The sequence below is a fragment of the Copadichromis virginalis genome, linkage group LG3, assembly GCF_057382275.1.
Source record: "Copadichromis virginalis isolate Kocher_CV1m ecotype Utaka linkage group LG3, C_Virginalis_male_GT1.1, whole genome shotgun sequence".
NCBI classification, from domain to species: domain Eukaryota; kingdom Metazoa; phylum Chordata; class Actinopteri; order Cichliformes; family Cichlidae; genus Copadichromis; species Copadichromis virginalis.
In genome coordinates, this window is record NC_140620.1 from 17,746,530 (window position 1) to 17,772,259 (window position 25,730).

Sequence of the window (25,730 nt, forward strand, 5' to 3'; positions counted from 1 at the left end):
CCTTGATCATTTTACTCTCAACCTGCTGTGTGCGAATGCCACAGCAGAATAATTCAATCCTAACTGGAAATCTGCATCCGTGTCCTTGACTTGAATGCAACGTTAAAGGTGCAAAATAAATTGTCTTCAGAAGCTGCAGGGAGAGCAAGCAAGGAGGATGCATTTTGGCTTTCAGGGCCCCACAATTATCAAACTTTTTGAAAGTGTACTTTCTACTGCAATTAAAGGTTTATGAGCGTCCGGTTAAAGTTTATTTGGAAAATATCAGATTGAGATAGATTGCCTTTGTGTTGAGGTGGATCAGGGATTTTGTCCGTCCATGTAGAAAGACATGACAGTGAGTAGAATGCACTTGAATCTATAAAGAGATCCAAACTCTAGTTTCTAAATTCTAGTATTCATTCACACCCCCAGTATCAATACAGTTCATTTAAAATTATTTATTATTGTGTCAAATTATAAATATCTGGACCTCCTGGATCTGGCCCTGGTCCAGTCTCAAGCTGTAATTTTATTCACTTTGGATACATTCTGCTGTTTAAGTGGATTCGGATGAAGACCCAGTTTGTTGAATCTGTTCAGATTCAATTGTGTATAAATGCCCACAGCCTTTGGAACACTGAGGTTACTTCATTGATATGAATATGATGCCAGGCATATGTGGCACTATGATAAATATGCCAGTCACTTTAAATCTCAATTGTAAATTTTAGGTTGTTATTAACCCTTTTGCCCTTAAAGTGTACATTTGCTCCTCAGTCTCAAAGTGTCTATATATTTTATTCTTACTCTTCCTATATTTATTGTGGTTCTTTTGCACCGATATCACTAATCTGCATCATTCTGGACAAACCAGTCAATGCTTTTCATCAGCACCATGAAAAAAGAGATACAAGGTTTTTACTATTTTTTTCATTTGCAAGTGTGTATCATTTACTTACTGACTTTGACAGAAAGACCTCTTTTATAAATATGTATAAAAGCTTCCTAAAAATAATCCAGATGACTTGTAAGTGGATTTTTCTAACAGACTATTAGATTCTGTAAATCATTCATAATAATTTGCACGTGAGTTGAAAATTTAAAATGCATTTAAAATGATCACGACAGTGTGGTGAGCGCTGTAGAAGAGGAAGTAAAGAGATCAATTCATTTTACACCATGTGAACTGAACCAAGCTAAAAGCAGCTGCTACATCCCAGGCTTCTTTTCAGAGCTGGTCAAATCTAAACTAAAGGTCTGGATTGAAAATGCATTTAAAGCTCAAGTCATGACAGAGGACCATGAATATGTGATGGAGAAACATGGAATCGTGCCTGTGGACTACAGCTGCACAGGGGTTGTTGAAAACTACATGAAGTGGTCAGATGGACTTCAACAGTTTATTGAAATGAAACACGAGTCAAAGATTAGTGACATGACAGCCATCACAAACTACATGTCTAATGTGGGCTTGCTTCAAAAGTATAAAAACCAGTTTGGAAGTCAGATCTATGGGATGTCTGGAACTCTTGGTCAAGAAAAAGAGACTGAGACTTTGCAAAAGATTTATGACGGTATCAAAACCTGTCAGATACCTTCATTCAAATGTAGAAAGCTGTTTGAGGTTGAAGGTGTTGTTGTAGAAGATGAAAAAGAATGGATTAAAAAAATCTGTGATGTTGTCATTGTACAAATCAAACCTACATCATACAGGGATCCCAGAGCTGTACTCATCATCTGTGAGACCATCAAACGAGCAAAGATGATCCATCGCAGTCTACGAGACAGAGTCCAGAACAAAAATCTTTATATAAACAACAACATGGACAACAGTGTGATCATTTCCAAGGAGTTTAAAGCAGGAGAAGTCATCATAGCAACAAACCTTGCTGGCCGTGGAACAGACCTTCAGGTTTCTGACACAGTAAAGGAAGCTGGAGGTTTGTTTGTTGTGCAGACCTTCCTGCCCAAGAATGCTCGTGTGGAGGCGCAGGCATTCGGCCGCACTGCTAGACAAGGATCTCCAGGATCTGCTCAGCTCATTGTCTGTTTGAGTCATCTGGCAGAATCCCTTCAATTACTGCTTTCAACAAGGAAACTTTATTCTTTATTGAGAAGTCTAACAGATGTCAGGCCACTTAAACAATTTAGGTTTGTGATGCAATTAAGGTTGTATAAACAAAGCAACAGTAACAAAGCATCTGCAGAAATGTCTTCAATGCTGAAGGATATTTTGTCTGGAGCATCACAGCAGGAAGTAAAGATAATTAAACAGCTCAGAGACAGCACAGTGGCTGATGAACTATCAAGCTACTTGGAGTCTCAGATCCCAGACATGAAGAAGAAGGAAGAACTCTTCAATAATTATTTGGATGTACTGGATGATCTGTATACAAGCAGCAACAACAAACCAGGAGCTTCAGATTTGTCTGCTCTGAATGAGTTTTGGGGTGTGTGGCTACTTACAAGCTTCAGTGCAAAAGATTCTACTGAAGAGTTGAAAAGTCGACTGAAAACAGACCTGGACACAGCGAGGCAGAAACTCAGACAGAGAGAATCACCATCATCAAACCTCTACCACTACATTAGCTTTGGTAATGACCTGCGTGAAAACAGGAAGTTTACAGAGAGCATCAACATGTACACTAAAGCCATTCAGAAGGATCACTGTTGGGGAGCTATTGCATATTACAACCGTGCTCTTACATCTTTGAAGCACCAAGACAGGAGTCAGAGTCCAGACTGCATCAATCGAGCTCTAGAAGATTTGCAAAACGCACTCAAGTCCGTTCAGCTTCACTGTGAGTGACCAACTTGAAGTCACTCACAGGTTCTTAACACAGCACACCAAAAACAACAACAGTGCTTCACTCACAAGACTTGACAAACACTTCATGGCTAGATGCACAGTGTTGGAGTCATTCAAGATAAACATTACAGAGGCCATAAAGAAAGTGGACAGAGGCAGAGATACAGGTGGAAATGTAAAAGTGGAGGAGAGTCTAGTTTTCTTCATGGTTCCACTGGTGCATTTTTTGCCTTTTATGATCCATTTAAGGGAATCAGTGCCTGTTATCCGCTCTAGAGATCCTCTGATGTGCCACCAGCTAATCAGCCACCCCTCCTTTGATATTCTAAATGAACTTGAGTCTCTTAAATCTCTGGGCCTCACTCATGTCTATACATTAGACACACTGTTTTCACTAGGAGGCTTTTTCTCAAAGATTACTAGAAAAATAATGAAGACAATTTAGGAGGCAGGTGTTTAAGTAAACAAGAGCTGCTCTAAAGAATATTTGTTAGGTTTTGAAGAATGGGAGTAAGATAATGGCAGCAACCAATTATACCCATCAGCCTCCTAGTAGATACAACTATGGCATAAGTTTTAAAATCTTATGTTGCCATCTCATGTTGTTAACTCACATAATGTCACATCCATAGCTATACTGTTAAGTAAGTCACAGTTGGTCCAACTAGATTTAGTTATGTTTCTTTGTACAATGTCACTGCAATTCTGACAATTAATCATTAAAATTAAGTGATGTATAATATGTGTCTGGGCTCATGAATAAAGTAAAGGCAATAACACAGTCAAACGTTAACAAGTGAATGTACTCTGGTCTGATCGGTGGATGAGACCTGAAGAACCATCATACACCTGCTACTATGGTCAGACTTGCAGTTCTATAGAAGGTTTTGGTAGCATCAGTGACCTGAGCACTATCTGGGTGACTTTATTGGCAGGTTTGTGGTCATATTAAGTAAAACACTAAGTCCAGCATATGAGTTATGGTTATTCTAAGAGATGGAAATGAATCAGGGTGAAAAAGCGCAGCTGTTTGAGCACTTCTGAGTCAGTAGATGGCAGCACCAGACTGTGTTTCTATCAAAGCACGGTAAGACGATTATGGTTGGTAATTCATCATCATATCAGATAATTTAGGAGAAACAATCTGCATTTTTCTGTCTTCTGATTTCTTAGATTATGCGTGAGAGCTTAGTGTATAAACACCTTACTGTATACTGAGCCATATCTATTCCTTTTGAATGGATGAAGGGACGTGAAAGATTATGATGAAGTTTTTTACACAAAATCAGCTCGTTCCTGTTTATAGACAGAAAGGTGGAAAACAGAACAGAAGATTTTATCAAACTGTGGGAAAACTTGGCAAAATTCATCACTTAAAAACCCCCGAAACACAACTTGTGTGAGCATTTGTTTGGCAGAATTGACTTTAGTAGAAATAATTTTTGACTGAACCAAAAAGGAGTTCAAATTTAGAACTACTGACAGAACTGAGGAACCATGTGGATCCAAACTAATGACTCAAATAAGTTTAGAATAAAATCTGTGAAAAGCCCGAGTTTGTCTACATTTGTCTGCATGAAACAGCAAATTAATGTTTGGGTAAAATATTCATTTTTAGTCATTAATTTTTTTTATAATTTTTTTGTTTCCACATATACCCTGAAACATCATGAAGTAGTGTATAAACCCATGTGAATGTGAATCCTGTTGATGAGGAAGAGGCTGAGCTCATTATTGGAGCTTTAGTTTACCTGATCAAGTCCATACAGAGTGTTTCTATTACAATTAGAATTGTATCTAATATGCAGATGACACTGAGATAAGAGATCCCACTTACAATTTAACTCAATAACTTTGTGAAAATAATGAGATGTTAAATGTCTCCAACTCATCTCTGACTGAATGACGACAAATGTCAAACATGTCCTCATTTCATTATGAGGACATCAACACAGCCTGAACCATGGAGGTAAAACCATCACCTGATGGAGGAACATCATTCGTTCAAACAGCGCCTGTAATAAATTATCTGAAGCTTTCCTGCGAAGTTTTAAGCCCCTGAGTAATGTTCCTGCTGCTTCTATTCTGCGGCTGCGGGTTTATGTGTTTGTTGTTGTTACTGCTCAGCAGTCGGTTAGCCACATTTCACATTTGTCCCCAGCCCCCAGCGCTCTTTCTGAAACCCAAAGAACCTCACGAGAAGAACAAGAAGTGAGAACAAACTTTATTGTTCCTGCGAGAAAGTAGGCGACAACAGTCTTACACTTGGAAATAAAATATAACCGGAAACAGTAAAATATTAAAGACAGTGCATTATGCATTATTTATAAAATACATAGTATCATTTCTATATTGTGGAAGAGATATTGCCAATATGGCCATAATAAGACAGTTAAGAGCAGGTTGAGGACAACATGCTTTTGAACATACAAAATAATGATTTTTAAAACGTTTGAGACCAGCAGCTGGTTCCAGTGGTTGGACTGGTGGGTTACTTCAGTAAGGAGTAAACATCTGGCTCTTGTACAAAGTCTGAAAACACAAAATACACAAAGTTCAAACAGCATAACAAAAGTATAAAACTAAGCCTGTCTGTTATATTCATAGGAAGCAAATTGACAGAATTGTATCAAATCAATCATAGTGAAAATAACTTATCCAAAAAACATTTTCATTAAGGAAACATTTCTCAGTGGGTTCAAACTCATGTAATTCTGAAATTTGACTACACTAATGACTTAAATCCACAACCACTTTAGCTAAAAGCGTTTCAGCCAGGCTGTCACAAATAAGGTTTTGATGTGAAAGAAACCCAGCAGGAAGTTGCTGGTGCAGTAGTTTATGTCAAAGGAGAGAGTGTCAGCAGAGCGGTTCGCTGAGCTGCACTCATACACTAAAAGCAAAAGGGTTGTTTCCAAAAGGTAACATGTTCGCGTCTCTTATTTTCTTTGTGGAGTCAAAATCAAAAGATATTAAAGTAAAGAATCTGAAAAGACTGAGCTGCTCAAAATGTTCTTCAGCAGCTGATCAAAAAGAAGCAGCAACAAACAGGAAGGCAGTGGCCTCCCTCATGGCAGTCACAGTTCTTCACACCACTTCCTGTGCTCACACTGAAGGTTAACATAGGACTCATAAGTCCTTATCATAACCAATGTGATGAATTGGTTATGTCATGCGGCAAGTGTGACACCACAGCTCAACGTCTGCTAGACACACTGCAGTCATCTCCTGAACAACACTGCCATTAGGAAAAAATAAATAAAATAAAATAAAAATGTAGCATAGGAGTTAAAGAAGTCAAATGAAATCGTGGAGACTTTTTCAAATTTTTCTCCAGAATGTCTCATCTTTTCCGTCTTGTCCTCAGTACAATCTCTCCACTGATATGACTGGAAACACTGATATAATCCTGTACTCGTGTCTTCAACCCAGGTGCACCACGCTGTCAAATGCAACAAGCTAAAAAAAAGATTCGAGAGGTCACAGAGAAGCCGAAACAACATCAAAGCTCGTGGTGCACCAACAGCTGTGACATCACTTCTGGTCTGTGTTGCTGTGTTAGACGGTGATAATGGCGAGCATGAACAGGATCAGATATCTGTGGGAACCATCATAACTTTCATCTTGATAATTCTGTTGATTTCCGTTGACCTTTACCGATGATGGAGGAGGCCAAAAATTGTTATTGATACTTTTAGTCTAGTAACAGATGTAAGTACAATTTTCACTGCTGGTGAAATCTATTGACTTTTAGTGTGTCTATTTGAACGAGAGGGCTTTGCTTCTTCATGCTTTCCTGGCTCATGCTGCTTACACACTTTATATTTTACAAAGAGAAAACTTTTCAGGAAGTAACCTTGTTTTCTTTGTACTGAACAAAGAGCATGTTTACCTCCAGATCTGTTTGATCGCATTTCTGTTTGTTCATAATTGATGTCTTCAGTTCTCACTGCTGTGTAGACTACAGCTGAATCACTCCCTGCACAACAAAACACACACAGGTCATCAGTGCAAGTAGTAAAGCTTATAAAAATATTGTCAGTATGCAGGGTGCATGTTAAAGAAAGAGTTATGATTTCCTATATAAAAATAGTTCTTAGAGACCGTTGGGGGTTTCAGAACCTCTGTGGCTGGATTTCCTGTTTCACTCAAAACACCCCAGTGACATTTCGACTTTTGGCATTAAGTCCAGTTGAAATCCCACAAAGACACCCACACTTTGTCACACCATGTACACAATATCATCAACGGTGTGATGAGAACTCACCTTTTGTAGTACACTACTGGTTTGGTATGTTTTAAACTTTAATGCTCTCAACTGCAGCAGTTACTTCCTTCTCTTGTTGTTTCATCTGAACATATTTTAGGGGATACTTTGCGATACAGAATTGGAATTTCACAGATTTTCACGTAGAGCTTTACTGGCATGTTGTGTAATTAATAAAGAGCCATTAAGTTTTGTATAAATATTGATCATCCAGTGGTTGCTGATTTAAGGTAAAGTAGTCCAGCTGAGAAGTAATACATGCAGAAGCTAGTTTTTCAAGGTCACTCTGAGACAGTCCATTTAGATAGATAGCATATTTCTAAGATTTTCAGGGCCAAGTACAATAACATCAGTTTTATCTGAATTTAGAAGCAGAGAGTTCATCCAGGTTTTTATGTCTTTATTCCTGCAGTTTAACTAATTGGTTTGTGTTACCTGGCTTCATGGATAAAATTTCAGGTTGTTTTTTGTGTGTTTGGGAGCTGACACACATCTGGTCCCAACTCTGGATAGTCATATTTTGGGAGGTTTAATAAATTTGTCCAAATTTCTAGAAATGAGAGTTGCTCAGCAGTTTTAAATTTCCCTCAAAGTCACCTGCTCGGGCTCCTGGAAGACAATTGACTATGGTTGCCGGTGTCTCTAGCTTCACATATCTCAGAACAGAATTGCCAATTACCAGAGTTTGACCCTCAGTGGGTGTGGCCGAGTGGGGAAAAACGGGTACTAAGTAACTAAACATCTGACACAATGAGCAGGAAAGTGCAGGAGGGACAGGTGAAGAGGCCATGCTGCTAGCGAGTCAGCTAATAGCTAAGCTAAGCTATTAAACCCTAAAGACACATTGAGTGAAAACTTTAAATATAAATTAGCGAGTTAATAAACAGAGCGTGTGCTTTGGATGAAATATGTGAAGATTATACAATGCAATAAGAAGTTATCTATATTGTTTTATTAAATTGTTGTGTGTTATAACAGGAAGTGACACTCTACCGCAGAGATAACGCACATAACAACAGACACCATTTAAACTAGTTTACCTTCCTGTTAGTGTTGAATTCAACTGTGAGCTGCAGATGAGTCATTTAATCTCTTCATCTCCATTAACAGCTTTATCAAAACACATCAGTGTGAACACTGCTAAGCAGCTTTGCAGGTTTCTGGAGCTCCAACTATACTGCAACGCGTGAGCAAAGTGCAAACAAGACCGACCACAGATAATCGAACAGCATCCTAGTATTTACAACACATATAAACCCAATGAACTACATAAAAACTTGAGAGATATGAAAAAAGACCCAAAGTCTTTTGGACAAACGGCCTCACATTTGACTCTAGAATATGTTGGAACAAAGAGGACTACACTGCCATGTCTAAAGCTGGTATGAGGTGTTGATGTGCACATTCTGCCCAATAATCTCCAATGCGTCCCTGTCCTATGTAAAAAAAAAAGACATTGTTCCTGAAGTCTGTGCTATGCTCAGACGCAACTTAGCAAACTGCCCAAATGTCTGCCTCGAAAGGTTCTAGTTTGTTTTGCATAGGATTGCATAGAGCCCTGTAAAAACTCTCTTTATCACATGACAGTCATGTGAAACACTGAGACCCTCAACAGTTTTATTTCTTCTATTGGTACTGCTGCGAAAAACAAAAACAGAACTGATACAGAAGGTTATATGTGAACTGACGGACTGTGGTTACTCTATTCACATGTTAACTACAGGGAAATGTGTTATCTGGTCAAAAGGTCAGTATATCACACAAACTATAAAATGATTAACTACATAAAACTAAAACTCAGAATTTGGATACAGGTGACAATTACTATGAGGAGATTTAATTTACTGTTTGTACAAACTGTTCATCTACATGTTTCCTCTTTTCTTAACAGCCCTGCAGTAAAACCTGAGCAGAGACATCAAACCACAGGCTGTTAACCTCTGTTAACACATTAGACACAGTATGACCCTGGTTTTATTGTTTTAATCTAATATGCTAATTTTATTATTTTAAATGTCATTCCAATTATCATTTTATTTTTTAATTTTATCTGTATTTTTCTTTTTGTTACCTGCATGTCAGGTGCACAGCTCTTTGTTTTCAGCTGGGAGTTGTTCTGAAAGTTCTATATAAATAAATTGCTTGCTTGCCTACTAACAAACCAACTTTGAGCTAATAAAGACACAGACCAGCAATAAGAGAACAAAATTCACCAATCGTCATCTACAAACACAGAACAACTATAGTCTGATCATTTTTAGAATTGAACTGATTTAAGTGAATAGTTTAAGGTGCATGTTAATGTAAGGTGCAAAGCATAAAAGCTCAAAGCCCCTATGAGCAAGCAAAAAATTGCATTTAACAGGAAGAAATGTCTGTCAGAACCAGCCGCAGATTCTACTGGAACCTGAGCCTTTTTCTGCATTACTTTCCCAGAAGGTACCAATAATGGTCCAGCTGTTAACAGCAATAGCTGTTAAATTTGCAAAACCTTCTCTTCTAAATATAGTTACTTCTGTACTTCTGGCTCCAAACAAACGAGACAACAAAGGCTAAAACAATAACAATAACACTTGAAAATGCCTTCAGATGTATATGGAAAAGAATGTTGTGCGACATTACACATTTTTTAACACAATCTATAGTCTCAGCCCAGCTGAAGATTTAACCATTATGGATATAAGCAAGGCTTAGATGAAAATACTAGAAAGCAAATTCTGAAAATGTTGTTTGTGAAATTGAAGAACACAAACACAAAGTACATAAAAAGCTACCTGTGCTGAGTTTAACTGACTGTTGTTGGTGATGTAATTCTTTGAGATCACTGTATGTGAGGCCATCTTCAGCTTTTTCCAGATCAACTGAAACAAACCAACACGAACATCAAATTAATTTAGCACAGTGATCTTAACGAATACTTGTTAGTAGATAACATGTAACAAATGGTTTACATAACTCTCTACGTCATATTTCTGAGTCTCACCTGCAGACTTCCTACAAACACGTTGTCTCACCAATAGAACCACTAACACCAGCAGAACCACAACACACACTGATCCAACAGGCAACAACACAGGGAGAAGCAATGAATCAGGAGGAGAGGTAATAATGGAGACTGGTGTCGGTGTGGATGTAGGTGGAGGTGTGGTGGTGTGTTTGTCTGAGATAAAGCAAACACAGTCATTAAGTTGTCGTCACATTGTGAATGTTGAAAGCTGCAGAAACACAGACAGGTGAGTGTGTCACCTGTGACAGTGATCCAGCTGGATGGAGACTCTCCATGACCGCTGATGTCACACTTGTAGAGGCCTTCATCAGACCTGGAAACATGCTGGATGGTCATGTGACCTGTTGACTCATTCCCAATGAAGATGCCATCTTTATAGAAAGCAGCTGGGAGGTTGGAGGGAGTGGTCTTTGTTTTACAGAGCAGAGTGACGTCATCTCCCTCCATCACAGGGAGGACAGGACTCTGCAGGATCACTGATCCACCTCAACACAGAGACAAACTACAGCATTTCATCCATTTACACACAGCTTCATCAACACTAACTCCACACACTCAGCTTACCAGTGACTGTCAGGTTAACCATGTTACTGATGGGACCCTCTCTGGACTCACACCAGTAAACTCCACTGTCTGATTCATATAGTTTGCTGATTTCACAGGAAGAACCAGCTAGTTTTCCCCACCCATCTCCACACTGAGTGATGTTCGGTTTGCTTGTGTTTCTCCTCAGAGTCCATCCAGCAGAGCTGTCGTCCTCCTCACAGCTCAGAGACACAAAGTTTCTTTTAAAGAACTGAGAGCTGCTGGGACTCACAGTCAGACGAGCTGTGAGGGTTACAATGAAATAATGTTGAGACTTTTGTTATTGTAAAAAAAAATACATGATATATCATTTCATAAAACAACTAAATCTAAATACATGAAACTTTGTGTGGCTGTAACTAAATCTCAACAGATTAAGAGCAGGTTATTTGATTCTGTGGTGTACAGTATCTAACCAGTTACTGAGTTCCTGAGAAGAGAAAAACATTTCTTTTGTGTTGATAACACAACTTCATTCTGAGCATTTAACAGATGTAAGCAGACACAGAGGAAGGTTACTGACCTTGGTGTGTTGCACAGCTCAGCAGTGAGATCACAGCTGGAAACAGATGGTTATAAGTTTAACACAATAACCCTGAAGAAAAACATGACAAACTCGGGTCGTACTGTATGCCTCACTGCTGATTTTGTCTCTACTGCTGTGCAAAATAGAGAACAGTGGATGCTGTAGTTCATCTCCATACCATTAGAGCTTCTGTGGTAGGTAATGTTAAATATTAGATTAGCAACTTTGGATTTGATTTCTGGGTTTATTTCAAAATAAAACAACGACTCAAGAAACTAATCAGGGAAAACAAAAACTACATGACTGAGAAACATAACACAGAATGCAGTTCATATTTATGCAGGTGTTACTGACACGAACAGGCTGTCCTGCTCTCAAGCATTGTTTTAGAAGAAAGATAAAAATGACAGTGGTGTTACTTAGACGGTGATGGTATTTATGCTTTATTAATAAATTTATTGGAAAGCAAAACATATGATCATTTTTACTTTTTGTTGTGATTTTGGATGTTACCAATGTAAACATTGCAAACTAGTCACGACTCAATGCCTAATCAGTTATACAAAGTTTCCAGGTAATATTGCTGTTAACTCATTTTTTAATTTCCCTTCCCTTTTTTCTGTGGAAATGTCTGTCATCTGTTATCACTTAGCAACAAAGAAGACTTTAAACATTCAAGCAAAATAAACATTGTTTAAACTGAGAGATTTTACTCACAGAGCAGACAGCGCAAACACGTTTCCTCCATTGTCCTTCGCACTAACTTCAAGTTTTTTTTCTTTTATTGATTTTTGTCAGTTGCACCAATTTAAGCCCTCCCTCTTCCTCCCCAGCAAACCTGGTGGAAACCTTAGCGTCATTTCCCCTGTTAAAACCGATAAAAAGAAAGAAAAAAAAAGAACAGAAAAATGTACATGTACAGTTAAATGTTAACCGGATTTGTTCATAGAAACGAGGTCAAGCCACACAGAAAGTTGTTTTTGTTGTCTCAGCTGTTCTTCTTGTCAATTTGTTTTCTTGTGTGTGGGTGGTTTGCAGTATGGATTTTAAATTGGAGCACTTTACTTAAGGTCAGACTAAGAAGTTTAACAGGATAATAGAAGACGATGTGATAAATTTATGTAATATTTAATAATATGTGAAGAAAAAATAAATATTTGGACCGTTTCCCAGCTACCATTTGTCCCGTTGCTGTAAACATACGTTTAAATAAGATCAGGATACAAGCAGACAGAAATATTGTGCAGTCCCAGAATACTGCACTTTAAAAACTAGAGCATGTAACGTTTACGAGTTTGTAAATGCGCACAATAAGCACTTCATTCTAACGCCATCACCAGTAGATGGAGACATTTGCTTGGCTGTGGTTTATAAAGAGTGTGGCTGTAACTGCTGAGGTCATGATCTCAGGGTTTTTGTGCTTTTTCTATTATTAGGATTTTAAGAAATTGTGATTATTTACAGCTTTGCTGTTAGATCTTTTTATAGTTTAGTATATTTTCTTTTTATACTTCTTGTTAAAGTTCCCTCATCTTACTGTGTGCCCTTAATGATGATTACTATCACATTAAATATGGACAAAGGTTGCATCTGGTCACAAAGTAACATCCACACCTCTTGTGTTGACGTGTAGTTGCACATCCTCATCATCGTAATTGCTTTCTGATGTGCTGACATGTGGCACCCTGAATATTTTAAGTGTGTAATAAAACCTGGCCACCTTTTTTTGCTTTTGTTGTTACAATAGTTTACATCAGGGGTGGGCAACTCCAGGCCTCGAGTGCCGGTGTCCTGCAGGTTTTAGATGTCCTTGATCCAACACAGCTGATTTAAATGGCTAAATTACCTCTTCAACATGCCTGGAAGTTCTCCAGAGGCCTGGTAATGAACTTATCATGTGATTCAGGTGTGTTGACCCAGAGTGAGATCTAAAACCTGCAGGATACCGGCACTCGAGGCCTGGAGTTGCTTACCCCTGGTTTACATCATTGAACAGAGCGAAATTTGCTCCCATCTGATGTGGTGTTAGGGTGATATTAAGTTTCGCCAGTAGGTGCCAGTGGCGGCTCAGACAAATGAGTGACTGGCAAAGTAATCCCTTACAAAAGTAATGCAGGCCAGTCATTGTAATGGAAGCCGTCAGTGACACAGAGCTGCTGTTTTGCCGTGTTTCAGAAAAATAAACCTCAACATGCACTTGGATGAGCCTTGGCTTCCTTCAGCTGTGTCTGCAGTGTGTTCAGCTGTAGCTCATTATACAAAACAAACCTGAATCAGGCCCGTTCCAGCACAACAGGTCAACCAGGAAGCTTTGTTTAAATGTTATAACGACAAAGCTGCCACATGGAAGAAATTCAAGAAGATCAAGTTGTATTGCCTAAGTTAAAATTAATGTGAGGTGAAACACATTTAGCTTGTATTTGAGACCACAGGCCTTGGTTTACAATAGAGACAGACAAGGCTGTAGGTCCACTTTATTCTGATACTGGTTGAGGGTTCTGAGAGGGAAACATACACATGAGGAATATGTAATGCCGGCAAATCACAACCTCAAAGCCATCTTCACTGAGACTGTAACTATTTTCCCTGATTCCCTTCTTAGCTCACCTGCTCAGTCTGACCACAGTGACCTTTTCTCACACCTGTGCTGTGTTTTCAAGGATGTTTTCCACAAATGAAGCCACTTCTATGTCACTGAAAACACCTCATTAAATAAAATTAGTCAATTATGAAGTAAGTCGTGCACACTTGTTAAGCTACTCATCTTTTTGATTTCCATCCACTATCACAATCCTCATATAAGAAGTACAAGTACAAGCCCTGCTCTACATACTTCTTCTCCCTTCATAACAGCGAATTAGCCCTAAAAATCAGCTTATTGGATAAAATAGTATCTGCTGTTTCCTGAGACTGCATAATAAAGGGAGTGTTTGTACTGAATTAATTAAAAAACCTTCCACATAAAACAACTCTATTAACTCATTCACTGCCATTGACATCTATGGCCGTCAATTGCAGTGCATGAGTCAATGGGTTTAACTCATTCACTGCCAATGGCTGGCAGTGAATGAGTTAACAGCCTTTTTAACTTTATTTGGTCTACAGATACAAGAGCTCTGTATTTTTGTATTTCCTTGAAATCTTCCAAAGAAAAAACTCAGGTCACTTTATCTTAGTTTTGGTTGTGAAATGAAGCCTTTAATAAAAAATAAGGATTTTTTTTTAAAGGAGGACAGTGTAACCAGATGTGTGTGCAAATGTTTTCTAATCAGTCTTTTTTTCTTTTGCTAGATATGTTGATGCCAGGTCTCTCCTGAAAATGAGATTTTTAATCTCAATGAGATTTTTTACCTGGATAAATAAAAGACAAATAAAAATAAAAAGTGTTCTTTAGTTGAGAGATGAGAAAGTGATCTGTTTTCAAAGAGATTATTTTTCATCTTTAATGTTTGTTCAGAATTATAACCTCCCTTTCCTGTTAAACGTGTTCAGTGAGGAAGAGTTCCTCCCCTCCTGTTGACCTGAAGCCAGAACCGTTGAGCTTCAAATCAACAACTTGAGAGCATGGAGCGAGGACGGCTGCTGTCGCACTGCTGGGCTTTGTTGTTTCTCCACTCCTCCCTGACTGCTGCTGCAGGTGAGTGTTTCTGAGTGTGCAGAGGCAAGAAGTGAGCTTCAAATACTTTTTTACTTAAGTAGAATTTTCATGTAGCTGTACCAACAGAGCTTATTGCATGCAAAGAGAGTAAAGAGGCTAAAGCATTACATTTATGTATCATTTATATAGTTGTACTCAGAGGTTAAGTATCTGTACTTTTACATAGTAAATCATTTCTGCACTGTTGCTATCTGTGTGTGTGTGTCATTTCAGTTGTTGTCAGTAATTGACTGATTAATGTGTATGTCACTTAAGCTTGAAGCTGCAGCTTATTTCATTCACTGAGTTAAGACTTTCCAGAATAATATGAAATCATTCATTGGTAGAGTGACTAATAATTATATTTTTAAGTGACACATATTTGTTTGTTTCATGAATATAAAATCTTGAAGCAAATGTATCACCTTAACAAACACAAAAAAACACACACACACACACACACACACACACACACACACACACACACACACACACACACACGCACACACACACATACACACGCACACACACACATACACACGCACACACCCACACACACACACACACGCACACACACACGCACACGCACACGCACACACACACACACACACACACACACACACACACACACACACACACACACATTTACTATAAAGGAACATAGCTTCATTACTGAAAGAGGATACAGGAAGAGGATCTGTGTGTTTTCTCAGCAGAGACCTTTAGCAGGAACAGGTTATTCAAGGTGCCTGTGACTACGTGTTTGTCTTCGGAGCTCCCCAAGGGATTTCCCAAATGGGTTTTTCCTTTTTTAACTCTAACAATTAGGGAGATCCTAACTATGTGACCTCATAGATTGTTGTATCCATACCTGTATCACATATTACATGTGGTGATCTCTAATTGCAGGATAACAGAATTTGTCTGCTTAATACACACCAGTTGTCTCTTTTGTCCTGTAGACCTCGTAAACATCACAGCTGAATCTGGACAGAACGTCACTTTGTCATGCAGAGCCAACAACAACAACCTCGTCACATTTCTTGAGTGGAGCAAACATGGTCTTAGGAAAGGATATTTACTTTTGTACCGGGATGAGCGGTTTGATCTAGAGAACCAGCATCCATCGTTTAAGAACCGAGTGGAGCTACAGGACAGACAGATGAAGGATGGAGACGTGGCGTTGATACTGAAGGATGTGACGCTTGATGACCGTGGAAGTTACGAGTGTCGTGTTGAGACAAAAATGAACCGCAAAAAGAGAGCGAATCAGGATGACGACCCCATCATCATCATCAGCCTGAATGTTGTTCCTCCAGGTGAGTGAGCAGAGTTGAGTGTGTGTGTGATCAGAGGTGAAGCTGCTTCCTGGTTGTTGATGTTTGTTTCTAAATATGTTGTTGATCAGACTTTGTAGAAAGCAGCTGGTGTGAATGTCTGACACCTGTTTATAACCTACAGGGCAGCCGGGATGTGACGAGGAGGATGGAGAGAGGACGGGACAAAGAAGTCGTAACAGTATTCTCATTGTGGCAGTTCCCACTGTTCTTGTCTTTGGTGTTCTTGCTGTACAGATCTACACAAAACGCAAAAGACAAATTCAGGGTCCAGATGACTACCAGCCTCCTTCTGAAGTGATGACTATTTGAAATATCTCAGATTCTACAGCTTCTACAGTGTCCTGATGATGCTTCAAATCCTCTCATCAACTGTGTGTAGAAAATCAGCCCGACTCAGTAAACATGTTCAATGGACTGTACAGTCCATTGAACATGTCCCGTGGTACATATTGCAACTCCCTTATTCACCAAGGGTCGCTAAAAATGTCATTTCTACACCAGCTTCTCTTCCTGACACCACCCATAAGGGACCTTTGTTTGGGCTCGCCCTTTTGGGCCATGGAGACCCTGAAGGGGAATTCTGCGGACACATGTGAGCACATATGTTTGCTTTGAAATGAGATGCATCTGATACAGGGATAGTGGGAGGTCTTTGTGCTCACAGTGGGGTTTATGGTTTGAAGAGAGGTGTAAGCAATGGAAACAGCTGCTGTGCAGACACCGTCACAAAGTGCTAACTGACACGTTTATCTCTTACTGACTGACATGAAAGTCCAGAGCAAACCCTAGTGTGGGAGTCAAATGTCCACCTGAAATTATTTTGTTAAACGACAAATAACAATACGGCCGCATAATAGTGTTTGTTCTGAGCCATGTACACATGTCAATAATGCAACTGTGTCCTGCCCATTAAACACTCTGTTTATAGTTACAGTGAAAACATTGGTTGCTAGGGTGAGGTGGATAATCTGCTGTTGTTCCTGTTACTCTACCTCTGTCACATGAGGTAAAAACTCAAGACAGATAAACAGATTTTCTCAGTAAGATTTCCTGCTGAGAAAAACTACAGCAATATGACTTATTTGAAGTCTTTAAACGCAAACTAAATGAGCTTCAGTGTTTCCTCCCTCATGAATTAAAAGTGATCACGTTGTCGCTTAATTCATAGTGACCAAATAGTCAGCATGGCTGAGGAGCTCATTATGTAAATTAATATTACATGTGTACATGTGGGGCGATCGTGGCTCAAGAGTTGGGAGTTCGCCTTGTAATCGGAAGGTTGCCGGTTCGAGCCCCGGCTTGGACAGTTTCGGTCGTTGTGTCCTTGGGCAAGACACTTCACCCGTTGCCTACTGGTGGTGGTCAGAGGGCCCGGTGGCGCCAGTGTCCGGCAGCCTCGCCTCTGTCAGTGCGCCCCAGGGTGGCTGTGGCTACAATGTAGCTTGCCATCACCAGTGTGTGAAAGTAAAGTAAACTAGTAAAGCGCTATATAAATGCAGGCCATTTACCATGTGTACTGTATCTTACAGCAGAACTGGATAATATGCTGATATGTTTTAAACTTGAAACTGTTTGCAAAGCTCACAGGTGAACTCTCACTGCAGTGTAGCTCCATCTGTCTTCAGTTTGGCTGGTCTAATATTTCTGTTAGCTTAACTGGCATCAGATATGCTGAAGGCTTTTAAACAGGAAGGAGTAAAGTTGATCATGAGGAAGAGAAAAAAATTGTACTTATTCTTTTTTTTAAAACATTGTGATGAATTTTATTTGTTTGAAATACCCTGGAAGAACTACATCCACCATCACAATCTTAATCAACACAGAGTCAGAAGAGTGTGTTTTGTTTTGTTTTAAATCAGACATGTTAAACTCATATATTACTGATCTGAGAGATGACAAAAAACTTGCACAATTTAATAAAAAAAAATTAAACATTGCAAATCCATCCACTCACTTAAAAAAACATGTTCCATCTCTACATACATGTTGTGTTGTGATTGTCCTGTGGTGCTCTGGAAGAGAACCAAATACATATTTAAATGAGGTAAACTGGGGAAAAAATAGTCCATGAGTCCATGGGATTTAAGAAAAGAGACGTGATGTTAGTTCTAGACCTCAAACATGTCCGTTTATAAAAATGTGTTCATTTCTATCTAGAGTGTAAAAAATGTGGAGATAAATATAAATCTGAAACTAAACAGAAATCCTGTGTCCTGTGTGAAACATCAAAATGTACTATTTATATGAATTAAAAAAGAAAACCATATTTTCCATGTACATGAGCATAATTAAAATTAACAGCTGCAGATGATCTCAGAAATGCATCCTGAATGAAAATAAGAAAATAAAGTAGGAAGAGCTTCGTGAAGAACGTCCTGTACTCTGCAGCTTTAAGAATGCAGTGAACCATTCAGGTTTGGATGTTTCTCTGTAATGTAAACAAGCAGGAAGTTCTTATTACTCATAATTCCTTTTTAATCGTATGATCTGTGATTGCAGTTCAACCACAGAACCCTGCCCTGTTTCTTTTTTTTTTTCCTTTTTGTTTTTGCTTCTTGATAACAAAAGGAGAAAAAACTTGCCTATGTAGAATTTTTAAACCATTTAAAATCACAATTCATAGTTTTATATGTGAATTATATAATGTTAAATTACTATTAAACAAATGACTGACTAAGTATTTTAGACTTCAGCCATATTCCATTTAAATCAGGTATCATACAAAAATAAAAATAGAGTCATGACAATAAAAGAATATGACTTTAAGGACTTAACAACATTACTTCAGATATAGTGCACCAACATCTCTGATACATTAGTGCTAAGGGAACACTGAATGACCTGCTGGTTTTCTTTTTTTTATGAAGAAGCAGAACATTTGCACAAAATCACCAACACACCACATGAATCCTGCCAATTCTTCACTTCCTTATAACCCACTGAATCAGGTACTGAAGCAGTGATGCACTGAATGAAGCTTCGGACCTCTGTGATCATGTTGCTCTGTTTAAACAAACCAGGGCTTCTGAAGCAATGCACTGATTTTTTAGACGCATGCGCTGGAGATTCAGCTTCAAACAGACAATCATTAGCTATTAGTGTACTTCTCGTGTTTCTGAGTTCTTTATTTGGGTCCCACCTGTCATGGTCCTGGGTTATGTGACCCAGTGCTTTGCATTTCAATGTATTTTATTATTCATTTGTTTTCCAGTTTCATTTTAGCTTATCTCGTTAATTTCTATCAGGCCCCGGTGGCTGTTTTAGTGATTTGTTTATTGGATCCTCTCGTGTCATCAGCCCCTGTGTTTTAGTCTCCCTTGTTGGTTCATGTTATTAAGTTCATGTCATGTCTGTGTCTCGTCAGGTTTACTGTTTATTTTGAAAGTCTCGTTTCCATGTTTTGTTTTACTTCCCCTGTGGCATCACTATGTTCATTCTAGTCAGCTGTCTCCTCGTGGGTTTCCACTTCCCTTGATCACCTCTTAGTCTGTGTGTTTTCTTTCAGTCTTCGTCGGATCGTCTGTGTTGCCTCCCTCCATGTGTATATAGTCATTGCCATAGTTGTTTAGTGTTACATTTAACTCTTGCCCCTGTTTGCCTTCGTTTCAGTTGTGTATTCGTGTTATCAGCCACAATAAAGGCTCGTTTTTTTGTAGCTCAGTTTCATCTCCCTCCCTGGCTGCCTTTGAGTCCCTAGCTAAAACACACGGGCATACGTCGCCATGACACTACCTCTGCCAGCCACGCAACCACCGTGACAAGTTGTGCGTTGTCAGGACTCATCATTGTTGATGGTGGGAGCATTCTGTCTTCTGCTGTGAGAGCATTGGAGATATTTGTTTCTCTGGTAGTGATGGCCAAATGAAGCCTTGCGATTCCTGGAAGCTTTACATCCAATTGGTTCAAAAAATGGTTAGTTTCTTGAGGCTTCATATGCACATAAACCCCCTCTGCTGGTCAAAGTCTTTACTGTTATTTCAACTGTTTGTCATTCCGGACACATTGAGCCCTCTGCAATTTGCATATCAAAAGAATCCACTGAAGATGCCGTTACTGCAGCCATCCACACAGCCTTCTCACACCTCGAATATGAGGACACCTATGTTTGAATGCTGTTTATAGACTACAGATTCATTCAACACCGTCATCCTAAACAGACTGATGGGTCATATCAAAATTTTTTTAGTTTTTAGTTCACAAATTATTTGGATTATGAAAGGAGCGAGCTGAAAGATTTCCATATTTCCTTAAACTCTCCCAGAGAAAACACACAGATCGCTTAATATATGTTGTAAAAACCTGATTATTAAAACAACATATGAGATAATTTTTAAAAGTACAACAGTGTCACCCGATGTGACTACTGTAATCAGTAGTGCGTCTTTTTTTGGCTAGAAATATACTTTATTTAAGAAAGATGGGGGTTAACCTGGCTGTTTTCAAAGCCTGGATTATATTTTCATATCTAATGTTTTTTTGTTTTTTTTTAATGGGCTGTAATTATGATGCCTCTAATCTCTATTTGGAAACTAACGTCATAAGAGCTCCTCCCATTTGATGTCAACAAAGAGCCGTTGAAATTCTAATCTACTCAGCTTGAGAGCATGGAGAGAGCTGGGCAGCTGTCGCACTGCTGGACGCTATTGTTTCTTCACTTCTGCCTGTCAGCAGCTGCATGTGAGTGTGTGTGTGTGACTTTTTGGACAATGTGGGGAATCTCCAACACATATGTACATACATACATATATGTATATTTGTCCCTTTAATGTGTATGTCATAATCTTAAATCTGGAGCTGATTTCATTCCCCTTGTTAAGATTGGTGAGATTTAATTCAAAATAATATGACATCATTTAATAGATTTATTAGTAGACTGACATTTTATGTTGGGCAGCAAGTCTTTCTGTGTGAAGTTTGCATGTTCTCTCCATGTTTGCATGGCTTCTCTCCACTTGTTTTGGCTTCCTCAATCATTGAACCAAATTTATCTCATAACCAAATGTATCTCATTAACAAGCATGTTTCCTGTATAGGAGCACAGTATCTTAATATCAAAAAACCATGTGGGAAGAGTTGTGTGGGTTTCAGTTACTGGTTTTTGCCTCAGAACTGTTTTGCAGCCTTTAGCATGTGGGTGTGGAACCTATAACCATATCCTGTTTATAAGAGTTTTATATCTGATGGATGTCATTGGGGAATCACCCTCATGTCACCAAGAAATGTCCAAAGAGTCTTTTTCTTTCTTTCTTTTTAGCTCTAATAATTATGGGAGAGCCCAAACATGTGACCTCACAGATTGTTATATCAATACCTGTATCACATATTACATGTGGTGATCTCTAATTGCAGAATAACAGAATTTGTCAGCTTAATACACACCGGTTGTCTCTTTTGTCCTGTAGACCTCGTAAACATCACAGCTGAATCTGGACAGAACGTCACTTTGTCATGCAGATCCAACAACAACAACCTCGTCACATTTCTGGAGTGGAGCAAACATGGTCTTAGGAAAGGATATTTACTTTTGTACCGGGATGAGCGGTTTGATCTAGAGAACCAGCATCCATCGTTTAAGAACCGAGTGGAGCTACAGGACAGACAGATGAAGGATGGAGACGTGTCTCTGATTCTGAAGAATGTGACGCTTGATGACCGTGGAAGATACGAGTGTCGTGTTGAGACAAAAATAAATCGCAGGAAGAGAGCGAATCAGGATGACGACCCCGTCATCATCATCAGCCTGAATGTTGTTCCTCCAGGTGAGTGAGTAGAGTTGAGTGTGTGTGTGATCAGAGGTGAAGCTGCTTCCTGGTTGTTGATGTTTGTTTCTAAAGATGTTGTTGATCAGACTTTGTAGAAAGCAGCTGGTCTGAGTGATGTGATCAGAGTGCAGTAGATAATGTCTGACAGCAGTTTGAATGGTAAATGGCCTGTATTTGTATAGCGCTTTACTAGTCCCTAAGGACCGCAAAGCGCTTTACACATCCAGTCATCCACACACACATTCACACACTGGTGATGGCAAGCTACATTGTAGCCACAGCCACCCTGGGGCACACTGACAGAGGCAAAATGGATTCTGTTCTGTTCTTCACTCATCACCTACCTGACAGCTGACACCTCACACCTGTTTCTCACCTGCAGGTCAGACAGGAGGAGACACAGAGGATGGAGGGAAGGAGGATGGAGGGAACAAGGATGGAGGGAAGGAGGAATGGGGAAGTGAGAAGATAGGGAGGCATAGCTCTGTCGGTGTGGCAGTTTCTGCTGTCCTTCTTTTGGGTGGTATTGTTGTGTTTTTGATCTACAGAAAACATAAAACAACACATAATCTGGACTCATACCAGCGTCCTGCTGAACTACAAACTGTTTAAAATGTGTCACATGTTTCTACAGCTGAACTGTCAGTGCCTCTGCTGCTGTTTCCTCAAACCTTATTTATTTGTTTTTTATACTGTTTTGCATATTAGAAGTTTTCAGCTCTATTTGTGGTTCTATCTCTGTTCTGCCGCTACAGGAAGCTGAGAAAGGCATAATGTGGTAACTTTATCTCTGACTGACTGATGTGAAAGTCCCTAGCATTACATTTTCCCTCCAGTGTTACGAGTCAAACTTCCAAGATTAAATTTGAATAAGATTATCAATATGTGTTTTTTAAGCTTTAAACAGTTTCCAAAGCTCATGATTGAACTATGGATCTTACGTCTGTTGAGTTTGTGTGGTTTTATATTTACGTAATGATGAGCTTAACTGACATTGGAGATACTGAAAGCTTTTAAACAGGAAAGATTAAATTGCATTAACAGGGAGAGAAAACATGAATGTTTCTTTATTTTAGCCTTTGTAATGATTGTTGAATAAATCTGCCTGTAAATGTTAATATGAACTGCACTGTAAGAACTCATGGGGTGAAGTAGAGAGGAAGAGCTTGCTGTGCGAGTAGTTACAGCATGGTTTAACTACATTTATAACATCCACCGTCACATTAAGGAGCAGCCCAGTGTCAGAGCAGTCAGATTTTAATGATATACAATAATACATATAAATACATACCATACATAAAATTTTTCCTTCACCCTGTGATTTATTTTCTTTAAAAGAAAGGCAAAATGACTAACAAAAGAAAGCAAAGATGAGCTTTTTGATAACTATCTTAGTCTGTTGTCTATTATCTCATGCCTCGACCTTCTTAATGTCAGTCACTTCTCATTTGTCTTTCAGTTTCAAACAATGAAGTGTATTCATCCCACAGAGGTCTTTATATAACATACTGTCCATATAAGAAGGGAAACCTGCTGCTGTTAGAGGAACTGAAGTCTTAAAACACAATGACTATGAGTCCACAGACCAAATCCTGAGAACACAGGAGGTGAAGGACTAGTTAAAAACAGGCCACGTACCTCAAACTGATTTGAATTGATTTGAATTTCAAATGTCTGCTCGTCATCTGTGTACACTCTCCTCTGTGTTTGCTCTGTTTTATATACTCTGTGCTTCAAGATTCAGTATCGAGATAAACACAGAGCAACAAGAACCAAAGAAGCCGAACTGAAACTGTTTGGGATTCTGGATAATTCGTTGTTATATTACAAGTCCAAGTTATAAGTAACTTGAACTTTAAAAAGAGAGAGAGAGAGTTTTGTTTGAAGAAGGATCGTAGCCAAAATAAAGATCCCCAAACAGATTTGAATAAATGGAAAATAATCCATACAAAAAAGTGTACAGAGAGAGAGAGAGAGAGAGAGAGAAGAGAGCAAGCAAACAGAAACACGCAGGTGAAACCCCCGAGCTGACAAACAGCACTATGCAGCAACTCATCAAGGAAAACTGAGGCCTTAAATACACATGTAACCAGGGAGATGGAAACCACCAAGGACACACCTGAACGAAAACAGGGAAAAAATAAGATGGTAAACAAGACTATATAAAATGCACAAGGACAAGAGAAGCCACTACACAGGGGCTTTCTCATACAGCGATGGGGACTTTACATGATACCTGGATAAAAGGAAAAAAAGAAACTCAGGGGAATAACAAGAAACGATAACTACAGTTACAGAACATGAAAGAAAACTCAATCTTACCTGAAAATAACTCAAATAGGAACAAAAGTTAGAATATGAAACTCTAACTAACCAAGAACAGAGCAAGTAAAGGTCAAAGCATCCAAAACTGAAATGTGAAAACCAAAAATAAAGGGTCAGTGAGAGCACCCTAACCATGTACAGGTTTCCAACATTTATTTTGTGAGTTTAATTCTTTAAAACGAGTTCATGATGTCGAGATCTGTGTGTGGGTGTTAACAACAGCCGTTATAGGAACCAGAATCCCATCTCCACGAGTTTGAAGGCATTTTTGAGTCTCAAAATGTGGTTTTATTGTCAGGGTTACAATTAGGTTAGGGTTAGGTTCAGAGTAAGTGTCACGGTTAGGCATTCATTTCATGATGGGTAGGGTTTGGGTAAGCGGGTAAGGAAAGCATTATGTCAATGAGATGTCCCCACAAGGAAATGAATAAACACGTGTGACTATGAGAAACATCTCTGCAGAGTTTTCTATGTTAATTATGTAGAAAAAAAAGTGACTCAGATGCAACAAATGAATTCAGTACAAGTGAAACAGCCGAAGCTTTGAGGCCCTCAGACTCTCATTTATGTGTTTCTAGCACATATTTATTCTCCAACATTTTTAATTGTTATTTGTTTTCATTTATTATTTAATTATTGTTAAAAGCGTTCTTCGATATGTAAGCATGCAATATTGTGGGCAAAATCTTTAACACCAGCTCTAATTTAGACCCTCCCTTTACCAAAGAAAAAGTTGTACTGTATTGTATCGTCCCCAGTACAATCGTAAAAATTTTATTGGGCACTGCCAAGTTTTGTGGACAGTGTGGTCCCAGTTGTTTCCTGATTTTCACATGAAATACTGAGGGTTTGCCCACAATGACTGCACGAGTCCCAGTCAGGCATGTTTGCTGGGAAACTCTCCTAATGTTTATGTCACTGTTATCTGAACTTAGCTGTGCAGTGAGGCTGCTTATTAAATCATTAAAAGAGTCATAAAAACACAAAGAGGCTTCATTTCCAGCTATGATGGAGTTTAAAATGAACGCTGCAGTGTGTCCTCTGCTAAAGGAGGTAATGGAGGAATCATTGCACCTGTTTCTTAAGCACTTGGAGAATCCAAACAAGTGTTCATGTATAACATGGTCTGATATGTGTGTATGCTGTATGTACATTTTTTTTTTCAAAAATGTATCTTTCTGTCTATGTCATTTAATGCTCTGTATTTAATAAAGTAAATATTATGATTCAGACAGCAGCATAAGACACTTTCAGTTTTTGAGTGTTTTTAATTGTTGCATTTTTGGCATCACCTATTTCACCTATTTCAATGTTGTAAATGAGTCTTGTATAAAACATCAAAATAAACTGTTTACTTAAACAATGTGTCACGGTCCTGGGTCCCCTGACCCAGCGTTTTAGTTCTTTGTGATGTTTGTATTATTGTACTTGTGTGAGTTATTCTATGGTTTCTAGTTTCGATCCCTTGCCCTTCATGTTTCTCTGTGTCC

At 38.8% G+C, this 25,730-nt stretch overlaps 3 protein-coding genes and 1 pseudogene across 3 annotated transcripts; 3 read left to right on the forward strand and 1 right to left on the reverse strand.

The window, feature by feature from the left end:
- Positions 1–1,096: 1,096 nt before the first annotated feature.
- LOC146713146 (uncharacterized) lies at positions 1,097–3,236 on the forward strand (annotated as a pseudogene).
- Positions 3,237–4,994: 1,758 nt separating this feature from the next.
- LOC146713147 (uncharacterized) lies at positions 4,995–11,941 on the reverse strand. Its single transcript, XM_085452324.1, has 8 exons — positions 11,894–11,941; positions 11,174–11,209; positions 10,630–10,893; positions 10,305–10,550; positions 10,042–10,218; positions 9,833–9,919; positions 6,684–6,770; positions 4,995–5,323 (listed from the first exon to the last, which is right to left on the reverse strand). Exons 1-8 carry the CDS (start codon positions 11,922–11,924, stop codon positions 5,283–5,285), a joined length of 969 nt encoding a protein of 322 aa, XP_085308450.1. The 5' UTR covers positions 11,925–11,941; the 3' UTR covers positions 4,995–5,282.
- Positions 11,942–14,734: 2,793 nt separating this feature from the next.
- LOC146713148 (uncharacterized) lies at positions 14,735–18,106 on the forward strand. Its single transcript, XM_085452457.1, has 3 exons — positions 14,735–14,813; positions 15,776–16,132; positions 16,275–18,106. The coding sequence occupies exons 1-3, from the start codon at positions 14,741–14,743 to the stop codon at positions 16,460–16,462; spliced, it is 618 nt and encodes a 205-aa protein (XP_085308583.1). The 5' UTR covers positions 14,735–14,740; the 3' UTR covers positions 16,463–18,106.
- A 2,651-nt stretch (positions 18,107–20,757) lies between these two features.
- LOC146713149 (uncharacterized) lies at positions 20,758–25,256 on the forward strand. The gene is made up of 3 exons (XM_085452382.1): positions 20,758–20,830; positions 21,556–21,912; positions 22,298–25,256. Exons 1-3 carry the CDS (start codon positions 20,758–20,760, stop codon positions 22,525–22,527), a joined length of 660 nt encoding a protein of 219 aa, XP_085308508.1. The 3' UTR covers positions 22,528–25,256.
- Positions 25,257–25,730: the final 474 nt, after the last annotated feature.

Bases quoted from the DNA above. Each gene is read 5' to 3' on its own strand.
- LOC146713147 (XM_085452324.1), bottom strand. From the start codon at position 11,924: ATGGAGGAAACGTGTTTGCGCTGTCTGCTCT. The intron at 11,210-11,893 runs GTGAGTAAAATC...ATCTGTTTCCAG, and splicing joins GTGTTTGCGCTGTCTGCTCT to CTGTGATCTCACTGCTGAGC. The intron at 5,324-6,683 runs GTAAACATGCTC...TTGTGTTTTCAG, and splicing joins GCGATCAAACAGATCTGGAG to ACTTTGTACAAGAGCCAGAT.
- LOC146713149 (XM_085452382.1), top strand. From the start codon at position 20,758: ATGGAGAGAGCTGGGCAGCTGTCGCACTGCTGGACGCTATTGTTTCTT. The intron at 20,831-21,555 runs GTGAGTGTGTGT...TTTGTCCTGTAG, and splicing joins CTGCCTGTCAGCAGCTGCAT to ACCTCGTAAACATCACAGCT. The intron at 21,913-22,297 runs GTGAGTGAGTAG...TCTCACCTGCAG, and splicing joins CCTGAATGTTGTTCCTCCAG to GTCAGACAGGAGGAGACACA.
- LOC146713148 (XM_085452457.1), top strand. From the start codon at position 14,741: ATGGAGCGAGGACGGCTGCTGTCGCACTGCTGGGCTTTGTTGTTTCTC. The intron at 14,814-15,775 runs GTGAGTGTTTCT...TTTGTCCTGTAG, and splicing joins CTCCCTGACTGCTGCTGCAG to ACCTCGTAAACATCACAGCT. The intron at 16,133-16,274 runs GTGAGTGAGCAG...TATAACCTACAG, and splicing joins CCTGAATGTTGTTCCTCCAG to GGCAGCCGGGATGTGACGAG.